The following is a 17,335-nucleotide window of genomic DNA, read 5'->3' as shown; positions in this document are numbered from 1 at the left end:
TTTACACTCAGTGGCTGGGCGGATCTAGGCGGATCCGAATTCAAATCCATCTCTGATACGGGGATCCGCGGATCTAGCCACTAGGACTGATGGATCCGGTAACGTGGAGTTTATCCCTTTGCTAATACATGCTATTAACATTGCTCCATTGCAGTTATGCTTCTAAATTTAAAATTTTTATGGCCTCACTTGCCATTTCATAAGCTCTTAGCTTCCATCCTTCATCACTAGACATCTTTCCAAAAATGTTCAAGGCACATTGTTCCATCCTCCATGGCTACTTTATGAAAGATTGACTTTCATCTTCCAAACTCTCACTTTTACCCACATCTGCACATGAATTAATTGTTTTACAACAAATATTAAATCCTTGAAAAGCACCACTAGTCATAAGAATGATTGCTTCCTTCTCTTCAGGATTGTCTATAAAATGTAGTCTACTATCCTTCCATGGGCATCTGCCTCTAATTCCTCTTCTATAACATGCTATTGACATTTACTGTTGTCTTCTTCCTCATTCTTCCCGTCTGCAATCTCTATGCAGTGCTCCTGAATCCTTGGATTAACTAGCCCTTCCTCTAATACCTCCTTAAAATCCCTAAACATTAACTCTAAATGTTGGCCTGAGGTTTACCTTCATCTCTAGGAAATATCATAGATTCAATCTCCCTAATTACAACTTCATGTTCATCATCTCCTTCTGTACTTACAAATACATAACTAGTTTGAGGGCTAAAAATCATCTTTGTCTCATTAGATGCTATAGGCTTCTCTTCTCAATTAGGTACTTGTGAACATTTCCCATCACTCGCTGTGGTCTCTTCTTCTAGCTCAAGTTTTCTTAGCAACTCCTCTAGCAACTTGATGTCTTCGTCACACTTAATGATTATTACATCCAAATGTTGTTCTTGATTATTCCTTGATCTTGTCTCCATGAGCCAATGCTGTCTCGTTCTTTCCACCTTCTTGTCTTCTCTTCAACTTTGACCTTCTTCATAGCATAAACTGAGATCATCTCTTCTCATGACAACGAACTGTCATGTCATCAAAGATACCTTACTGCACTTGATATAACACCGAAACAGAGGTGCTTGATATAACACCAAAACCGAAACATAGATCCTTTGCTGCATTCCTTCTTTCTTTAGCATTAGCAATCTTTCTGTCACCTAGTTTTTGCAGGCTTGGAATTCCTTCAGTTAAGTGGACCGTTTTCTAAAACACTGGAACATTAAGATAAAATGGATCATTTGAAAAGGCTAGAACACTGATGTACAAGTTTTGACCTTCCAGAAATAATTTCTACTTTTTACCTATTTTGTATGCTGACTCTGGGCTGCAACTCATTGTTTGCGCTTCACATCCGGCCTGACCAGTCTAATAGAAAATACCCAACATTTTTTTTTTTTTAATTTATTCAGTAAGAAACATGCATTTATATTATATATCAATGTTTTGAACTTTCTACTGTACCTTTAACGCTGGAATGATATAATTCTGATAGATTAAATGATGCTACTGCCATTCTATATAATACTTGCTTTGAAGTAAACTAAATTTCATTGGAAATGCATATATTTGTTGATTTTGACACATGGCAAATTGGCAATGTTTTATCTGTTATGCTGGTTCTGTAAATGTTTGTACTTCTAAAACGTGGTAGAGAGTATTGCTCTATCATGTTGGGGCATTATTAGCGTTATTCTACATGCAGGCATATATATTTGAATCTAAATGCCTTTACTATTGGGTCAGGTTTCTCAGTTCTGATTGTAATTTCGGTGTGTGACTTTTCACAGTGATGGAATGAATGGGTTTTTATGCCCTTGTGAAGGAGATTTTTTTCCACCAAAACTCCCTTCACCCATCAAAGGAATGGAAGACATTGAAAACAATCAAGTACTGTAAGACACTAACCTTAAGTCTTGGTTTTTCAAGGTCCTTAAATTGAGATACAAGCATGTTTTACTTCATATATCATCTGAACATGGGGCCTGAGAATTCTGAAATGCCAAAGCTTTTTTCATTGGTACAATATGCAAAAGCAGTTCGTTTTATCAGTGAGATGTTTAACTTGTGGAGTACATAGATATAGTTGGTAGTTGTAAGTTTCCTAGAGAACTATCAATAGTTTGTGAATACTCTTTTCTTGGCGGGTCTTCAAAAACTTATTTCATTGCAGAAAACATGTTTTACTGTGCAATCACGACTCTTAGATGTTGTGCAGGCATGTAACTTACGCGAACCCACCTACACATAGGCACATTCCAAGACCACCCGAGGAAGTAATTATGCCAAAAAAGGTGTGCACGACTGTCTGTCTGATTGTGACATATAATCACCATAATCCATGGTTTTTCTTAGAGATATCATTGTTATTCTTATTAATATCTATTCTCAGAATTGGGAGTCATCCTGTTTCCTTTTTGGATAATAACATACAGATTTAGTTATATGAGTTGATGAGAATTGTCTGTGCCTTTTATTGATAGAGTATAAGTGAACAAGATATAAAACCAACACCAACATTATGGCATGAGGATAATGGCCGTAGGCAACAGGTTAAAGAAAGGTATGTTTGAGATACTTGATTGTTTAGCATTCATACTATTATATATTTTCAGTTATTACTCAGTGGCTTAAATTCTTCATTCTCCAGGCCACCTGTTCCTGGGGCTATTTCAGGCCCTCATCTTGGAGAGGCAGCACACCGTCTCTTGACCAATAGTCTACAGTTAAAGAGTAACAACTCAAGAGATCTGCAGCCCGGGCAGCTATTGGTATCACAAACACTTAGTAGCACTGCTGGTATACTTCCAGTGTCCTCTGTCTACCAAGGCACTACAAGTTCCAAGCCAAGGCCAGCTGGACCTCCTGGTTATGAACGAGGGTTTGCTTCATATGGAACCCAACCAAGGCCAACTGGTCCTCCAGGCTATGATCTTTCATTTGCCTCTTATGGGTTTCAAAATTCTCATAATTGCACATATAACAATGTTCAGACTAATGATCAAGATTGCATTGCCCCTGCCTTGGCACCCTTTCCTGCTTACCTGGGAATGCAAGACCAGACACAACCTGCTATGCCTATCAATGGATATTACACTTCCCAGATCAATTATCAAGGCATGACAAATGGTGATTCAGGTTTCCCGGTTCAAGGTGTACAACCGGTTAATCGACAACAATATGGCATGTATCAGGGTGGTCGTGGTCCTGGAAATTCATATCAAAATTCTCAGCCAAATCAGCTTCCAATGCCACCACCAACATGGGTTGCTGGGGGAGGAACGAATAACCCACAGCTCTATTTGAGGCCTCAAGATGTGATGCCCAACAGAGGTTCAGTTTTGTATAATGATGGAAACAGCCTCCATCAATATAGGGGAAGAGCTCCTTCCCGAAGGCCTACTGGTTCTGGTCGCTAGTAGTTTCAAACACAATCCAGGCATCAAAAATCAAATTTATGTTGTATTTTGTGCCCCTTAAAGATCTGCTATAAAATCTTGGGAGGCACTGCATGATTTGTACAACAAGAAACAATTCTGTATATTAAGAAATCACTGACCATCTTTTGTCCTCTCACGGGCTTCAATTTGTAGATTCTGACATTGAATACTTGTATCCATACAAATTTCAGCACTATTATGATTGGGTGAAAAAGTATACTGCTGCCAGAGTGTACTATAAATCATTCAGATTATTTGTCCAATTGGAACCCTTAGCAGAATGGCAGGCTTTGTTGTTCTAACGTCTGATGGCATATGGCATAGAGATATGTAGTGCACAGGTGCGTTTCATATAATCTTTTTCTGAACTTTAAAGCGAGTGTAAATATTCCTTCAGTGTGAGAAATAGTATAACTACCATAATCTGTATAGCTTCTTGTTTTAGCGTGTTCATTGCAGTTCACTTTTGCTAATTTATACTCAAGCATGCTTGTTTCATTTGCAGACCTGGGTGTAATGTTTTAGAGAATGTATTTGATTAAGGAACATCTAATCATGGAATGCTCGTGGGGTGAGAAGCAATCAACTTAAGTGCATTAAATCCATTCTCTATTCTGAAAAGAGAATGGAAAATTGTGAATTCATTGTTAAATTAGTCTGAGACTCTGAGTAAAAGGGAAAAAATAAATTCAACTAATTTTTTCATTCCTAGCTTAAGAAAAAGCAACGTTCCACCAAGTTTTTTGAATGCAGGGATGTGGGAGTGGGGAAATGCATCCAGGGGGTATGTAGAAGCACCCCTCAAATTTTAGGGAATGTTGTAGGGATGTTGGGGTCTTCAACGAAATACCTAAACATTTAAATTAGAATATATGAAACTTGAAACATAACTGATTAATCATTGAAATTTTATGATCTAATACAAAACAGTGTAACATAATAATGAATAACTCATATATCATCTATAGACTATCACCGTTGTATCTCTCATTAATAATTATATTTAAAAAATTGAAAAATTAGAGGATAGGACTGCCGTTCCGAGTTTAGAGGCAGAAACTACATTTTTCCCAGTTGTCATTACTTGTATCCACACCATGAACATTGGGGTACATAAGAGGGCTTGGTGCTCTTGTTAACTGTCAATCCCATAACCTCATACATGATAGAATCAAATGGAAATGCTGCAATCTGGTCAATCCCAAAACTTTGAAAACTATTAAGTCTGCTGAATTCTGGATGGGATATGTATTATGAAATTCTACTTTCTCCATATGAACTCTGATGACATTGTAATGTTCCCAAGTAGGGATTTAAGTGATATTCCAAATAAATAAACAATGCAGCAGCATAAAATTAAAAACAAGCATTAAACACCCATGAAACACTGTAAATCTGGAACTGCTGAGCCATATATTATGAAATATGAGAGCATAAGTACAATATATAAATGAAGTGGTGCACCTGGGCTTGTCGTAAGGACAAGCTGGACCAAACCTAGGTGATGGAATAGATGAGATGATGGTTGTTCAGTTGCTGCATCACTCTGCATTGCGCTGTCCCAGTAACGCTGTTGATTTGCTAACTTCGACCTACTGGAATATGCCCAAAAATTGCCCAGAAAATTCTGTCATTTCAGCTTTAGACTCCTTGAACAAAACCCCAAAAAACCTAGAAGGGAATTTTTTTGGTTTCGATTTTGGATTTTCGGCTTCCTTGGAGCCCCTCTTTGGTTACTGCTGCCAAATTCGATTTGCAGGAAACAACTTGCAAATCCACCTGGAAACACCCCTCAAATGCTGCTTTCACCTATGATAGCTGATCCCTTGCTCCTCGGATGACCCTTGGCTTAGATCGCTGCTCTCCTAAACCCCACGAAATTGCTGCCGGAGGCCACTGCGCAGTCCCTCTGCCCATAAATGTGTACTGCTGTGATTACTGACTGGCTGGCTGCAAAACTCTGAGAAAATGTCCTCAACCCTCTACCTTTCCTGCTCTCGGAACCCCCAACAAGCTAGGGACCTCCTGGCTGGCTCAATCCTCTTGTGTGTATTTCTAGCTGCCCCGAAAGTGTGAACTGTAAATCAATGCTGAAACTCCTGCAATCTCTATGGAACAACCTCCCTAGGGTGAACACGAATAGTCCCCCGAAATAGAGGTTGAATTTTCCCTGCGGAAGACTCGTGGCTAAACAACCGATAGACTCGCTAAGCAACAAAGTGTACAAAGGTAAATTTTTTTGTCAAATGATCAGAATACTGCAAAATGAGAGCTCCTTCCTCTTTTATCACTTTGGGCCCCCTTAGCCTCTTGTGGGCCCTTCCTTCCACTAGTTCGATTTCCCTCCAACGTATTCCTTGGCCAATTCGAATTATTTATGTGGGTGGCCCCCACATTCCACAAGCTACCAAAAATAAAGTCGAATTGCTTATAGTTCATAAGTTCTGTGTGTGGGGTCCTCCTCCTAAGCCAAAGATGATGTCAAAGTTGTGTAGCTGCACCCCGTGACTAATACATTTGAGAAGGGACATGACAGACATGGGAAACACTATCAAACATCCTGAAATAATTAATGATAATGTTAAAATTTAAGTAATGTTAATTTTTTATCAATTGTTCTATGCTGCAACTATTACATCCAATTTATCAATTTTACTTCTTCAATTAATCAATGAAAGTAGAGCAATAGTATATAGAACAATTATACAAATGCACAATGAAACATTGTTAAGAGACAGAATATTTGGTCAATAACCAGGGAAAAACCCCACAAGGGGGAAACCCTTTGCAATTCTTTTTCTATCAGATTGTCTTCAAATGTTCAACAAATAGAGTACATCATCCAAAAGTCATAGTCAAACATTGAGTAGCCAATATCCAATACCCAATATCAACATCCAAAATCCAAGTATGACAATATGCCAAGCAACTTGTCCAAATTAGAGGCAAGAGAGATGAAATCAACAAAAGTCAAATCTGATCCTTCTGCAAATCTGTCCAAGTCAGCAGCAGTCAATAGCAGAAATGTGTGCCCTAACCAGTCCACTAGTCAATGGTCAAAGTGTCCTCCAACAGCGCGGCCTCAAATGTTGGGCAAACTGAAGTAAAAACAACCCAAAAATGTGTGGTCAAAACCAATCAACGAAGAGATAGAAGTCTGTGGTCAATTCAGCAGTCAAAGCCTGCTGTCAACGCATGTCAAACAACCCATAATTTCTCGATTTTTGTGCCAAACAATGCGGCCTAGAGAGATAGAGGCACCCCAAAAAAATCGAACCAAAATTGTGCCAAAATTGGTCAATGCTGGTCAAATTTTTCTAAAACAGAAAATCAATGTTGGAGTCAAAGATGCCTCCAAGAACCTCGCATATGTGAAGAATAGGAGCTGCCTCAGACCTGTATGAACCAAATAAATGAGGAGAGAAGAAATGTGTTGAGTTGATGAGATGGCAAATGAAGTTGAGGTTACTTGTCTTTAGATGCAACTTGAGGGGCGCCATCTTGTCTTTAAGAGGTGCCATTTGACCCAAGGTCGACCTTGACAATTTTGGACTTGTGGGCTTGACTTCAAAATTCCACTTTCCCTTCTCTGAATTAAGTGCTTCAAAATTCAATTTTGGTCCTCTCGAGAAAAGGAATTTAGTGCAATGGTTGGAATTTGTCACTGCGCTGCCAAATTAACAAGTTAAAGGATAGAAAATGAAAGATAAAGGAGAATGGCAACATTTTCTTTAAGAGTTTAATATTACCAGTATTTACCAGGGAGAGGGTTCAAAACAACGTTGCAGGAAGCGCCCCCCCCCCGATCCTAGGCCGGAATCGCGCCCCGTACGGAAGCGTTCCGGAAGCGCCCCAGGAAGCGCGATTCCAAAATTTCCGAAGCGCGATTCTGATTTTTTAATGCGCTTCCTGGTTTTTATGAAGCGTGGGCCCCGAAGCGCGCTTCGGATGGCGCTTCACGCAGCGCTTCGGAGCGCTTCCTCCAAAACCGCGCGGGCAAGGAAAAATACGTCATTTTTTTAAATTTTTTTTTAAAGTTAACTTAACTTAGCATTGAGGGGGTGGGTTAGGGTGAGTTTAGGGTGAGGAATGAAAAGAATAAAGCTCCCATTCATTCCTCATTTTCTCACTTTGAGTTTATGAGAGTTGGAGAAGAGAAGAGAGGAGAGGAGAAGAGAAGAGAGGAAAGGAGAGGAGAAGAGAGGAGAGCTTGGAGGAGTGAAGAAGGAGGAGCTAGGAGAAGGAGGAGGAGCTTGGAGCAAGAACTTGGAGGACTTCATCTACAAGAGCTAAAGAGGTAAGTTCAAACCCCAAACTCGCTTGTTTTTTTGAAAAAAAATTTGTATTTTTCTCCTCCCTCTCCTACTCTTTCCCATTGTTTCTACTTGCTCCTTTATTTACAGGTTGTCCACCACCTATATCCATATTCCAAGATGGTGTTCTTTTGGCTTCTATGTATCATTCCACTCTTGGTATTAATGATGGCAAGGGTGAGGAATAGAAGGGAAGAGGAAGGGGATGAACTTGGTCCTAATAGTAGTGACCCAATGTATGATGAGGAGGAAGGGTTTGAAGAGGAAGGGGATGAACTTGAAGGGGACACTGAAGCACAAGATGGGAAAGGTACATCAACACCCTTGTGGAACTATGTGACCAAACTTGATGGGGGAAAGGGTGGTGGATCTTACAAATTTGTGTGCCCTCATGGTTGTCATGGAGGAAAACCATATTGTGGTTCATATACCCGTCTGAGGAGGCATCTTTGTGGGGTGCTGGACAGTGATGAAAAAAGGGTTCTGTGGGGGTACAAATTTGCCCAAACATTTCAACTGAAGAAAGAAGAAAATACATCCAAATAGAGATGGTTGCACAACAAAAAAACAAGAAACAAAAAACTCATTCTGAATCAAGTGCAACCTCTAAATTTGGTAGTTGCCCATCTCCTCATGGTACTTCTGCAACCTCTGGAGGTAGAAGAACAATAGGGGATTTCCTTAATGTTGCTGGGAGGGATGATGTGGATGGAAAGATAGTCCGTTTTCTTTGTGCTTGCGGTGTACCATTCAATGTGCTTCGCTCTCCCTATTGGCATGACATGGTAAAGGCCATCAATGAAGCCCCAAAAGGATACAAGGCCCCCAACTATGAGAAAGCTAGAACAGTGTTATTAGAAAGAGAAAAAGCTAAGGTTCAAAGAGCTTTGACACGTTTTACACATGAGTGGGTGGATTCTGGGGTATCCATTGTATCAGATGGGTGGACAAATATTAGAAACCAACATTTGATAAATGTTCTTGGTGTTTCTTCTAGTGGTGCAGTATTTATTGCATGTCATGACTCCTCCTCCATCAGTGCAACTGCACAAAACATTGCAGATCTCCTATTGAAATCAATCAAAGATGTTGGTCCGAATAATGTGGTTCAAGTGATCACAGATAATGCAGCAAATTGTAAGGCAGCAGGAAAAATTATTGAGCGTACTCATCCACACATCTTTTGGTCTGGGTGCCTGGTTCACACATTGAACCTTTTGATGCATGATATTGTGAAACACAAAGATTGTGGGTGGATTGCTGAGGTTTACAGGAAAGGGAAGCAGCTCATTAAATTCATCACAGGGCATACAAGGGTAAACTACTTCTATGGCACTTACTCCAAGTTGCAATTGCTTAAAATTGCAAAGACAAGATTTGTTAGTTATTACCTCACCTTTAGGCGGCTAGTGAGGGTGAGACAAGCTTTAACTAATCTGGTGTGTGCTGAAACATGGGATGAAATTAACACTGACACAGATGGTGCTAATGCAGTCAAGGACACTGTTCTTGACAGTTACTTTTGGTCACAGGTTAAATATGTTTTGCAATTCACCAAACCAATTTATTACATGATCAAGTTTGCAGATTCAGATCGACCAGTAATTGGGGAGGTGTATGAGCAAATGGATAGCATGTTGGGGCAGATTAAAGACATTGTTGAGCCTAGAGATACCACCTTGTACAATTATATTCGTGTAGAGGTGCAAAACCGATGGGAAATGCTAAATATTCCATTGCATGCATTAGCATATGTTTTGACACCTAAATACTATCATCCATCATGGCTTTCAACACCAGCACCTGGGGGGGGAAGCAGGAAAAAACCACACCAAGATAGAGAGGTTCACGAAAAATATATGGCTGCATTGAGTAAATTAATCCCTGATGAGGAGGAGGCTGCATTGGTACGGAGACAGGTGAGCAACTATACGCTCAACACTGGTCCATTTGGGAGCATGCATGCAATTCAAGATCGAGAGACTTTTTCTGCTCTTGAGTGGTGGAACATGCATGGAGGGGGTACTCCACTTCTACAGAGTTTGGCATTGCGGGTGCTATCACAGGTGGTAAACACTTCTTCTGCAGAGAGGTGTTGGAGCTCTTATTCTTTCATCCACAGTGTTAAAAGGAACAGGTTGAATTTAGACCGGGCAGAGAGCTTGGTTTATGTTCATTACAACTTGCGATTGTTGTCCCATTACTGTGAAGATGCAAAGTCTAATAAAGACTTGTTGATTTGGGACAAGAATCCAAAGGAGCCCAATTTGGAGGATGGAGTGTTGCGACTAGAGCAATTAGAGGATGCTCTTATCCAGGTATGTCCATTGTGGTATGAATTTTCCAATTTTCCCTTATAAAGCATTCCTCTAATTCATGTTTTTAATTTTTTTGTTAACTAGTGTTTTTTTTTTTGCATGAATTTTTTGAGCGATTCTAGGATGATGATGACCGTGTTGATATGCCACCACCCCCACCCCCATCTGGTCCCTTGGTTCCTAGGTTCCATGGTTCAACACCAACAGCAGGGGGTTCTTCTTCATCAGTTTCAGTGCCACGACTTACACAGGCACCATCTTCTTCATTGCCACCACGTGGAGGCCCGCCACCACGTTCTATTCGTGGTGGAAGGAGGAGAGATTAGTAGATATATTCACAATCTACTACTTTTTGTCATAGATTACTCATTAGACTTGTAGACTTGTGAATTTGAATTTTGAACCTTTTTGGCTTGGCGGTGACCAAGTGACATATTTTGTAAACATTATTATTTGAATTTTGGACATGACAAATGTTGACAGTTGCTCACTTGCTAGATAAATCATAATATGCTCTATGTTTTATGTTTTATAATATGCTTAAATGTTTTATGTTTTATAATATGCTTAAAAATTTGATGTATGTTTGTAATAGCTAGAATATAGATGATTGTTGTACATACTAGTAACTACAATGGAATCATGGATGCCATATCTATCTTGATTTATGCAAAAATATGCATGTTTTCATGTCTTCTACAATTAATTTGGTATTTGGGATGTTTGTTTTGAGTATAAATGCAAAAAAATAAAAAAAAATATATATATATATATAGCAGACGCTTCCGCGGACGCTTCGCTTCCTAGATTTTTGGAAAATGATGCTTCCGCGCTCCCGCTTCCGCTTCCGCGCTTCCGCTTCGCTCCCGCTTCCGCGCTTCCGCTTCGCTCCCGCTTCGTGCAACATTGGTTCAAAACAATGGGCTTTGGTAAAAAGGGAATGTTGGATCATCTCTATTTTGAGGAAGATGTTCCCTTAGTGTGTTTCCTTGTGTTCCTTCCAAAAAGGGATGTGGGGAACATCCCCCTTGGAATACCACGTCTAAGGAGTGTCCCCTACCCTTGGGAATGCGTCCTTGTGTAAAACTAGGAAAAAGTGCTTTGAAGGATTTGTTTTGGTGTCCAAAAACACTATTCATCCTTGAAAGCCTGTAAACACTGCCCCAAAAAACTTTAAATGGGCGATTTTCTTTGTATACTTAGTCGATCTTTTACAATTTCCAAGCTTTAGACTCACATTTTCTTGCCTTAATTTTTCAAGACATTTTGGCACTTATGTTGGTTCTTTGTGTAATTTAGCATTCAAACATGTTGCCTCCTAATGTGATGATTTTTTGGACTTTTGATATGCACTGGGGCCTCTAGTCATTTTGTTACTTTGTGATGTTGATTTGGCATGTACCTTGACTTACATTTTATTGTTATATTTTTCCCAAGAGCCTTTGTAACTGGGATTTAAATATTGTTGGTAGATAGTTGGATCTCCATATAGTTTTGGCATTGAACATAAATTTTGTTTAATGATATTTTTGATTGAAATTGCATCAGATAGTTTATTAGTAGATATTAGAGTGAGTTATGACAATTTGTTTGTAAGTGTAGGCTCACATGTAAGTACCCTTGTCCAACAGGCTACGTTGACCTAGTGGGGGGTTAAGTGGACATGCGTGTCATATCCCACTTAACACATGCACACCCACGTTAACCCTATACACTTTCCACACATTATTATCAATGTTCCACCAAGTTTCCTGGATGAGGAGATGTGAGAATGGGGAGATGCATAGGGGGACATGTGGGAGCACCCCCAATTTTTAGAGAAACTTGAGGGGACGGTCAAAAGTCGGGGTATATATATATATATATATATATATATAGATATATATATATCCATGAAGCACGACCCTTATAAGACCTGCGAGTACCCGCGGGTCTTGACAGGTCTTATAGCGAGATAGGTCACTCGCATAGAACCCGTGGTTCTTACCCATACCTGTGAAGACCCACATTAAACTCGCATTGAACTCACATAAGACACTTGAAGACCCTCAAAATTTGACTTTTTTTCTTTTTTCTTTATTTTTATTTTTTATTTTTCATATTTTAAGTTTTTGTTTTTGTTTTTTTGTATTTTGCCGAGTCTTATACGGGTTATTCCCGAGTCTTATACAGGTCGCTGATTCAATAGCCAGACAAGTCTTGTACGAGTACGAGTCATGCAACACTGATATATATATATATATATATATATATATATATATATATATATATATAGATTCATATATCATAAATGATTCAATGAAAGAGAAATAGTAAATTATTATATACATTGATTTAAATTCATTATTCATCATTATAGAATCTACATTGATTTAAATCCATCGTTCATTATTCTATAATTTGGTTAGTTCTAAGCAATGTTCCACCAAGTTTTTGGGATGGGGGGATGTGAGAATTGGGGGACACACAAAGGGGACGTGTGGGTGCACCGCCAAAATTAAAGGGAAATTCAAGGGGAACGTCGGGGTGTATATATATATTATAAACATGATTCAAATTTAAATTCAATAATGAAATACATTGATTCATACATCATAAATGATTCAATCAATAAAAATAGTAAAATATTTTATACATTGATTCAAATTCATCATTCATTATTCTCGAACTTGATTATACCAAAACAAAATAGTAGATACTATAGTTTGAAGACTGGAATAGTAAATTGAAATTATCCAAATTCAAAAATAGTAAAAACTGATGAGACAAAGACTTGGTCCAAGGTCATTAATATCTAGAGTAAACACTCAAAGGTTAACTAAAAATGAACAATGGACAATGAACCAATATTATTAGAACCAGATCGATGATCGAAATAGTCGACCCCAAAATTGGGAATTGGAAAAAAGGTGGGGCCAAAAAATTGGTTGAGCAAAAATTACATAAATATTCAAATTTTGAAAAAAATACGTAAATATTCATGTGCATCCATATGAAGTGAAACCATTATACACAAATATGCTAACCAAAATATATATAGCAAGGGTTCATATAACCAAAATAGTACTAAGTGCAATTCATATTTGAACCAAAAATACCTCAACAAAGAGGTTCTAGATGGCCTCTATAGTCAAAAAAATTCATGTTACAACAAATACCTACATATCATAAAAATCGTTGCATATATTAGGATCCTCATCATCAATTTCACCCTCTAAGCATTAAAATAAGATACAAAAAGCTTAACATGTCGAGTTGAGATTTTGTTTGAGTGGTAGACACAATTTTACTAGGGTCATGACAAAGGAGTTCAATAACCAATGCTACCAATGTCGAGGTACATTGAGAGCTTGGTGCTCATGCTTAAATGCTAGTTCCATATGCTTATATATGATAGAATCCAACGAAAACATTGCAATCACCCCAATCTTGAAATCCTGAAAATTGTTTAGTCTGTTGGAATTTGAGTGGAATCTAAAATTCTACTTTCTCCATATGAAATCCAATGATGTCAGAACCACTCTCAACATTCTAAGTAAATTAATAGTAATGTCAAAATTTAAGTAAAAGGATGAAAATGAAAGATAAAGGAGAATGCCACTTATTTTTAAACACTACCATTAATTACATAGCATTAGTAGGGTCCCAAGATTGAGTATTAGGCTTCCCCTCTCATAAACTATTGTTTTCAAACTAAATTTAGGAGCGACACCCAACCCTTTTGAGGGGGGATGCCCACAAGCACCCCTTTTGGGGAAACATGTCCCCCACATCAGGGAAACATTTCCCCCTATGTCTCCCTGAGTTTTTTCCAAAAGGGGGGTATGAGGAAACATTTCCCCAAGCACCCCCTTTTCCCAGGAGCATGGGAAACATTGGGAGCACACCCTCCACTTTGGGGAACGCGCCCCATGGAACACTGGAAAACTGTTAAGTCTATTGGATTTTGTGTGGGATCTATAATTCTACTTTCTCCATATGAAATCCAATGAGGTCAAAACCACTCTCAAACATCCTCAGTCAATCAATGGTAATGTTAAACATTTAAGTAAAATGATGAAAATGCAAGATAAAGGAGAATGTCACTTATTCTTAAACGTTACCATTAATTACATAGCATTAGTAGTAGGGGCCTAGGGTTGAATATTAGGCTTCCCCACTCATAAATTATTGTTTTCAAGCAAAATTCAGGAGGGACACCCAACCATTTTTGAGGGGGGATGCCCACAAGCACCCCTTTTGGGGAAACACAACCCCCACATTGGGCAAACAAAAAGGTTCCCCCCTACGTCTCCCAAGTTTCCCCAAAAGAGGGATGTGTGGAAACGTTTCCTTAGGTGCCCCCTTTGTCTCGGGAGCATGGGAAACATGGGGAGCACACCCCCGACCCTAGGGGATAGTCACTGTTTAATAGTGACTCTAAGCAAAATAGTAGATACTAAAGTCTGAAAACTGTAATAGTAAATTGAAATTTACTCAAACTCAAAAATAGTAAAATTTGATGAGTCAAAGACTCAGTTTGAGGTTATTAGTATTGAAAGTCAAGATTCAAAACTGAAAATTAACAATGGACTGTGAACCAATGTTATTAGAACCACACTAATCCTCAAACCCCATCAACCCTGAAATCAGGAACTAGGAAAAAATTGGACCAAAAAACATGTCAACCAAAAAATACATAAATATTCAAATTTTGAAAAAAAATACATAGATATTAATGTGCATCCATATGAATCCACACCATTATACACAAATATGCAATTTTTCCCATATATATAGCAAGGGTGCATATAACCAAAATAGCACCGAGTGCAATCCATTTTTGAGCCAAAAACACATCAATAGAGTCTCTAGATGGCCTCTATAGTCCAAAAAACATCATGCTACAACAAATACCTACATATCATCAAAATCATTGCCTTTATTGGGATTCTCATCATCAATATCACTCTCTAAGCAGTAAAATAAGATAGAAACAACTTAACATTCCAAACTGAGATTTTGTTGAGTGATGGGTACATTTTTACTAGGTTCATGATAAAGGAGTTCAACAATCAATGCCACCAACATCGAGGTACATAGAGGGCTTGGTTCTCTTGATTAAATGCTAGTTCCATACCCTCATACATGATAGAATCCAATGGAAACTTTGCAATCCCCCTAATTCTGAAATCCTGAAAACTATCAAGTCTGCTGGATTTTCAGTTGGATATAAAATTCTACTTTCTCCATATAAAATGATAAATCCAATGAGGCTTGAATCATGCAAATATTCTGAAACAAATAATGGTAATATTAAAATTGAAGTAAAAAGATCATTAATTACATAGCATTAGTAGAGCCCTAGGGTTGAACATTAGGTTCCCCACTCATAAATTGCTGTTTTTAGGCCAGTGTTTGGGTTAGTGTACTACCAATCCCCATCTAAAAAGCTGGGGAGGAGGGGGGAAATCCATGGTGGTTTGGCAAGGTACCAACATCCTCACTTGGAACACTTAATACATGAGCAGATGAAGGACTATAATTCCACAGGATAAAAAATAAAAGAAAAAATAAGATTTTTGAGGTATCTATGGCAATCTGAAACTGTGGCATTTGGACAAATTATGGAAAATTACCAAAAGAATAATGGCACAGCACAAAAGAAAAGCATTAATTGAAAAGAAGAAATGAGCACATAAAATGATGTAAATATCTAGTCTGCAAGGTCTCTTTTAGATTAAAATTTTTTCATATTTGGATTTGTTCTCCTGCTGATTTTGCCGAAGAGTGGAACCCATGTGATGTGGCTTACGAGGTAAGTCAAGGTAGTATGGAACCTACACTGAAATGTAGGTGTGGAACCGAGACAGAAATTTAAAATATAGCACTGGACATTGAAAAAGACAAACGATACAGGAGAATGAAGACCTTTGAAAAATGTCATAACTTTAACCTTTTGGTAAACTGTTTTTTGGGTATTGTTTTGGAAAAATGGTTCTATCTTGATATAATTTTAAAATCAGTTTGTCATTGGAGTTGCTTCAGGTGATATTTATCTGGAAGAAATGGAAGGCTTATTCCTCACTCTTTTGATATTTTTTGAATAGCTGAAGCCTGGAAGTGATTTCTATCCTCCCTATGTTCATTATCTGGTTTCATACTGGACAGCTGCATTACAGGTTGAGGGCAGGCAGGGGGTGACTACTACCCCTTCGAGTCATGTATTTGAGATGCTCAATAGTGTTCAAGAGGATGGATCAGCATAGATATGTGATACTGTAGTCACCTCAGTTACAAAGGTAGGATATTTTATATTTATAGATAAGAACTTGCGATCCCAGAGATTCCAAACATAGAAGTAACTTCCAGTAACCTGCTCCTAGTAGCCTCAATTTATAAACAATATGAGATGTATATGGTTTTCTTGACATTCATAGCAACAGTTTGCTTCTACAAAAGTCAAATTAGGCATATTACACGATCTACAAGAAATCTGATGTAAAACTCCTATGAAAATAGTAAAAACTATTCAGACATGCTATATGTTGCTGTCCAAAAGTATAGAAATGAGGCGAACTATTCTCAGATTTGTTTAGATGAAACTTGAAAGTGGGTAATTTTATGATTGTTTTGTTTTTCTTTTGAGTTTCTGCATGCTCTTTCACCTTCAAAAAGAGCACGACTATTGTTGTCCTGGCAGAATCCATCTTCCTCTTTGGTTCAAGATGTTGACTCGTATGGTAGAGTTTGTGTTTTTCACATGGATATTTAGCTGTTTATTCATTACACGTTCAAATTGTTGGTAATGGTTTTTGCTATAATGTGTCATTTTACAATTGTATTATTGCCTAAGACATAGCCAGGTGTAGGTTTTTTTCTAACATGTTGAGATTTTCAAAGAACTTGCCATCAGTGGATCATTGTGGTGCAAGAGTGTTGGAACCATAGTACAGTTTATTTTAAAGCATCGTAATTACTATAGAAAGTGTGAAGGGAATTTTGGCTTTCTATGATTTTATAATCTGCTCATATAACATTTTTTTAACCTCTAAGCAAGCATCCTACCCCCCAGCCTGTAGGCAAGGGTAAGATATTCCTCAGGGTGCTCAAAGCCATTACAACAATATGCTCAATATGAGCTCAACATATCACTTGTGAGAATTGAACCTTGGTAACATGTCACTTGTGAGAATTGAACCTTGGTGGGATGAATAACAATCATTACTCCCGACCACCCGAGATAAACCCAATTGACATTCACATGACCTACTTA

General features: G+C 38.2%; 1 protein-coding gene across 1 annotated transcript in view; it reads left to right on the top strand.

Moving 5' to 3' along the window:
- Nucleotides 1-16,603, top strand: part of LOC149205517 (5'-3' exoribonuclease 4-like) — a 129,740-nt gene extending 113,137 nt beyond the window's left edge. Inside the window, exons 13-17 of the mRNA XM_089397429.1 lie at nt 1,800-1,904; nt 2,228-2,303; nt 2,493-2,572; nt 2,660-3,790; nt 16,108-16,603. Coding sequence (XP_089253555.1) covers nt 1,800-1,904; nt 2,228-2,303; nt 2,493-2,572; nt 2,660-3,428 — 1,030 coding nt within the window. The 3' untranslated portion in view covers nt 3,429-3,790; nt 16,108-16,603. The remainder of the gene's footprint in view (nt 1-1,799; nt 1,905-2,227; nt 2,304-2,492; nt 2,573-2,659; nt 3,791-16,107) is intronic.
- Nucleotides 16,604-17,335: the final 732 nt, after the last annotated feature.

This window comes from Pinus tabuliformis, chromosome 1_2, assembly GCF_031772625.1.
Source record: "Pinus tabuliformis cultivar Carrire ecotype Pingquan chromosome 1_2, CPIR1, whole genome shotgun sequence".
Classification (NCBI taxonomy): domain Eukaryota; kingdom Viridiplantae; phylum Streptophyta; class Pinopsida; order Pinales; family Pinaceae; genus Pinus; species Pinus tabuliformis.
This window is presented reverse-complemented; position numbering and strand designations above follow the sequence as displayed.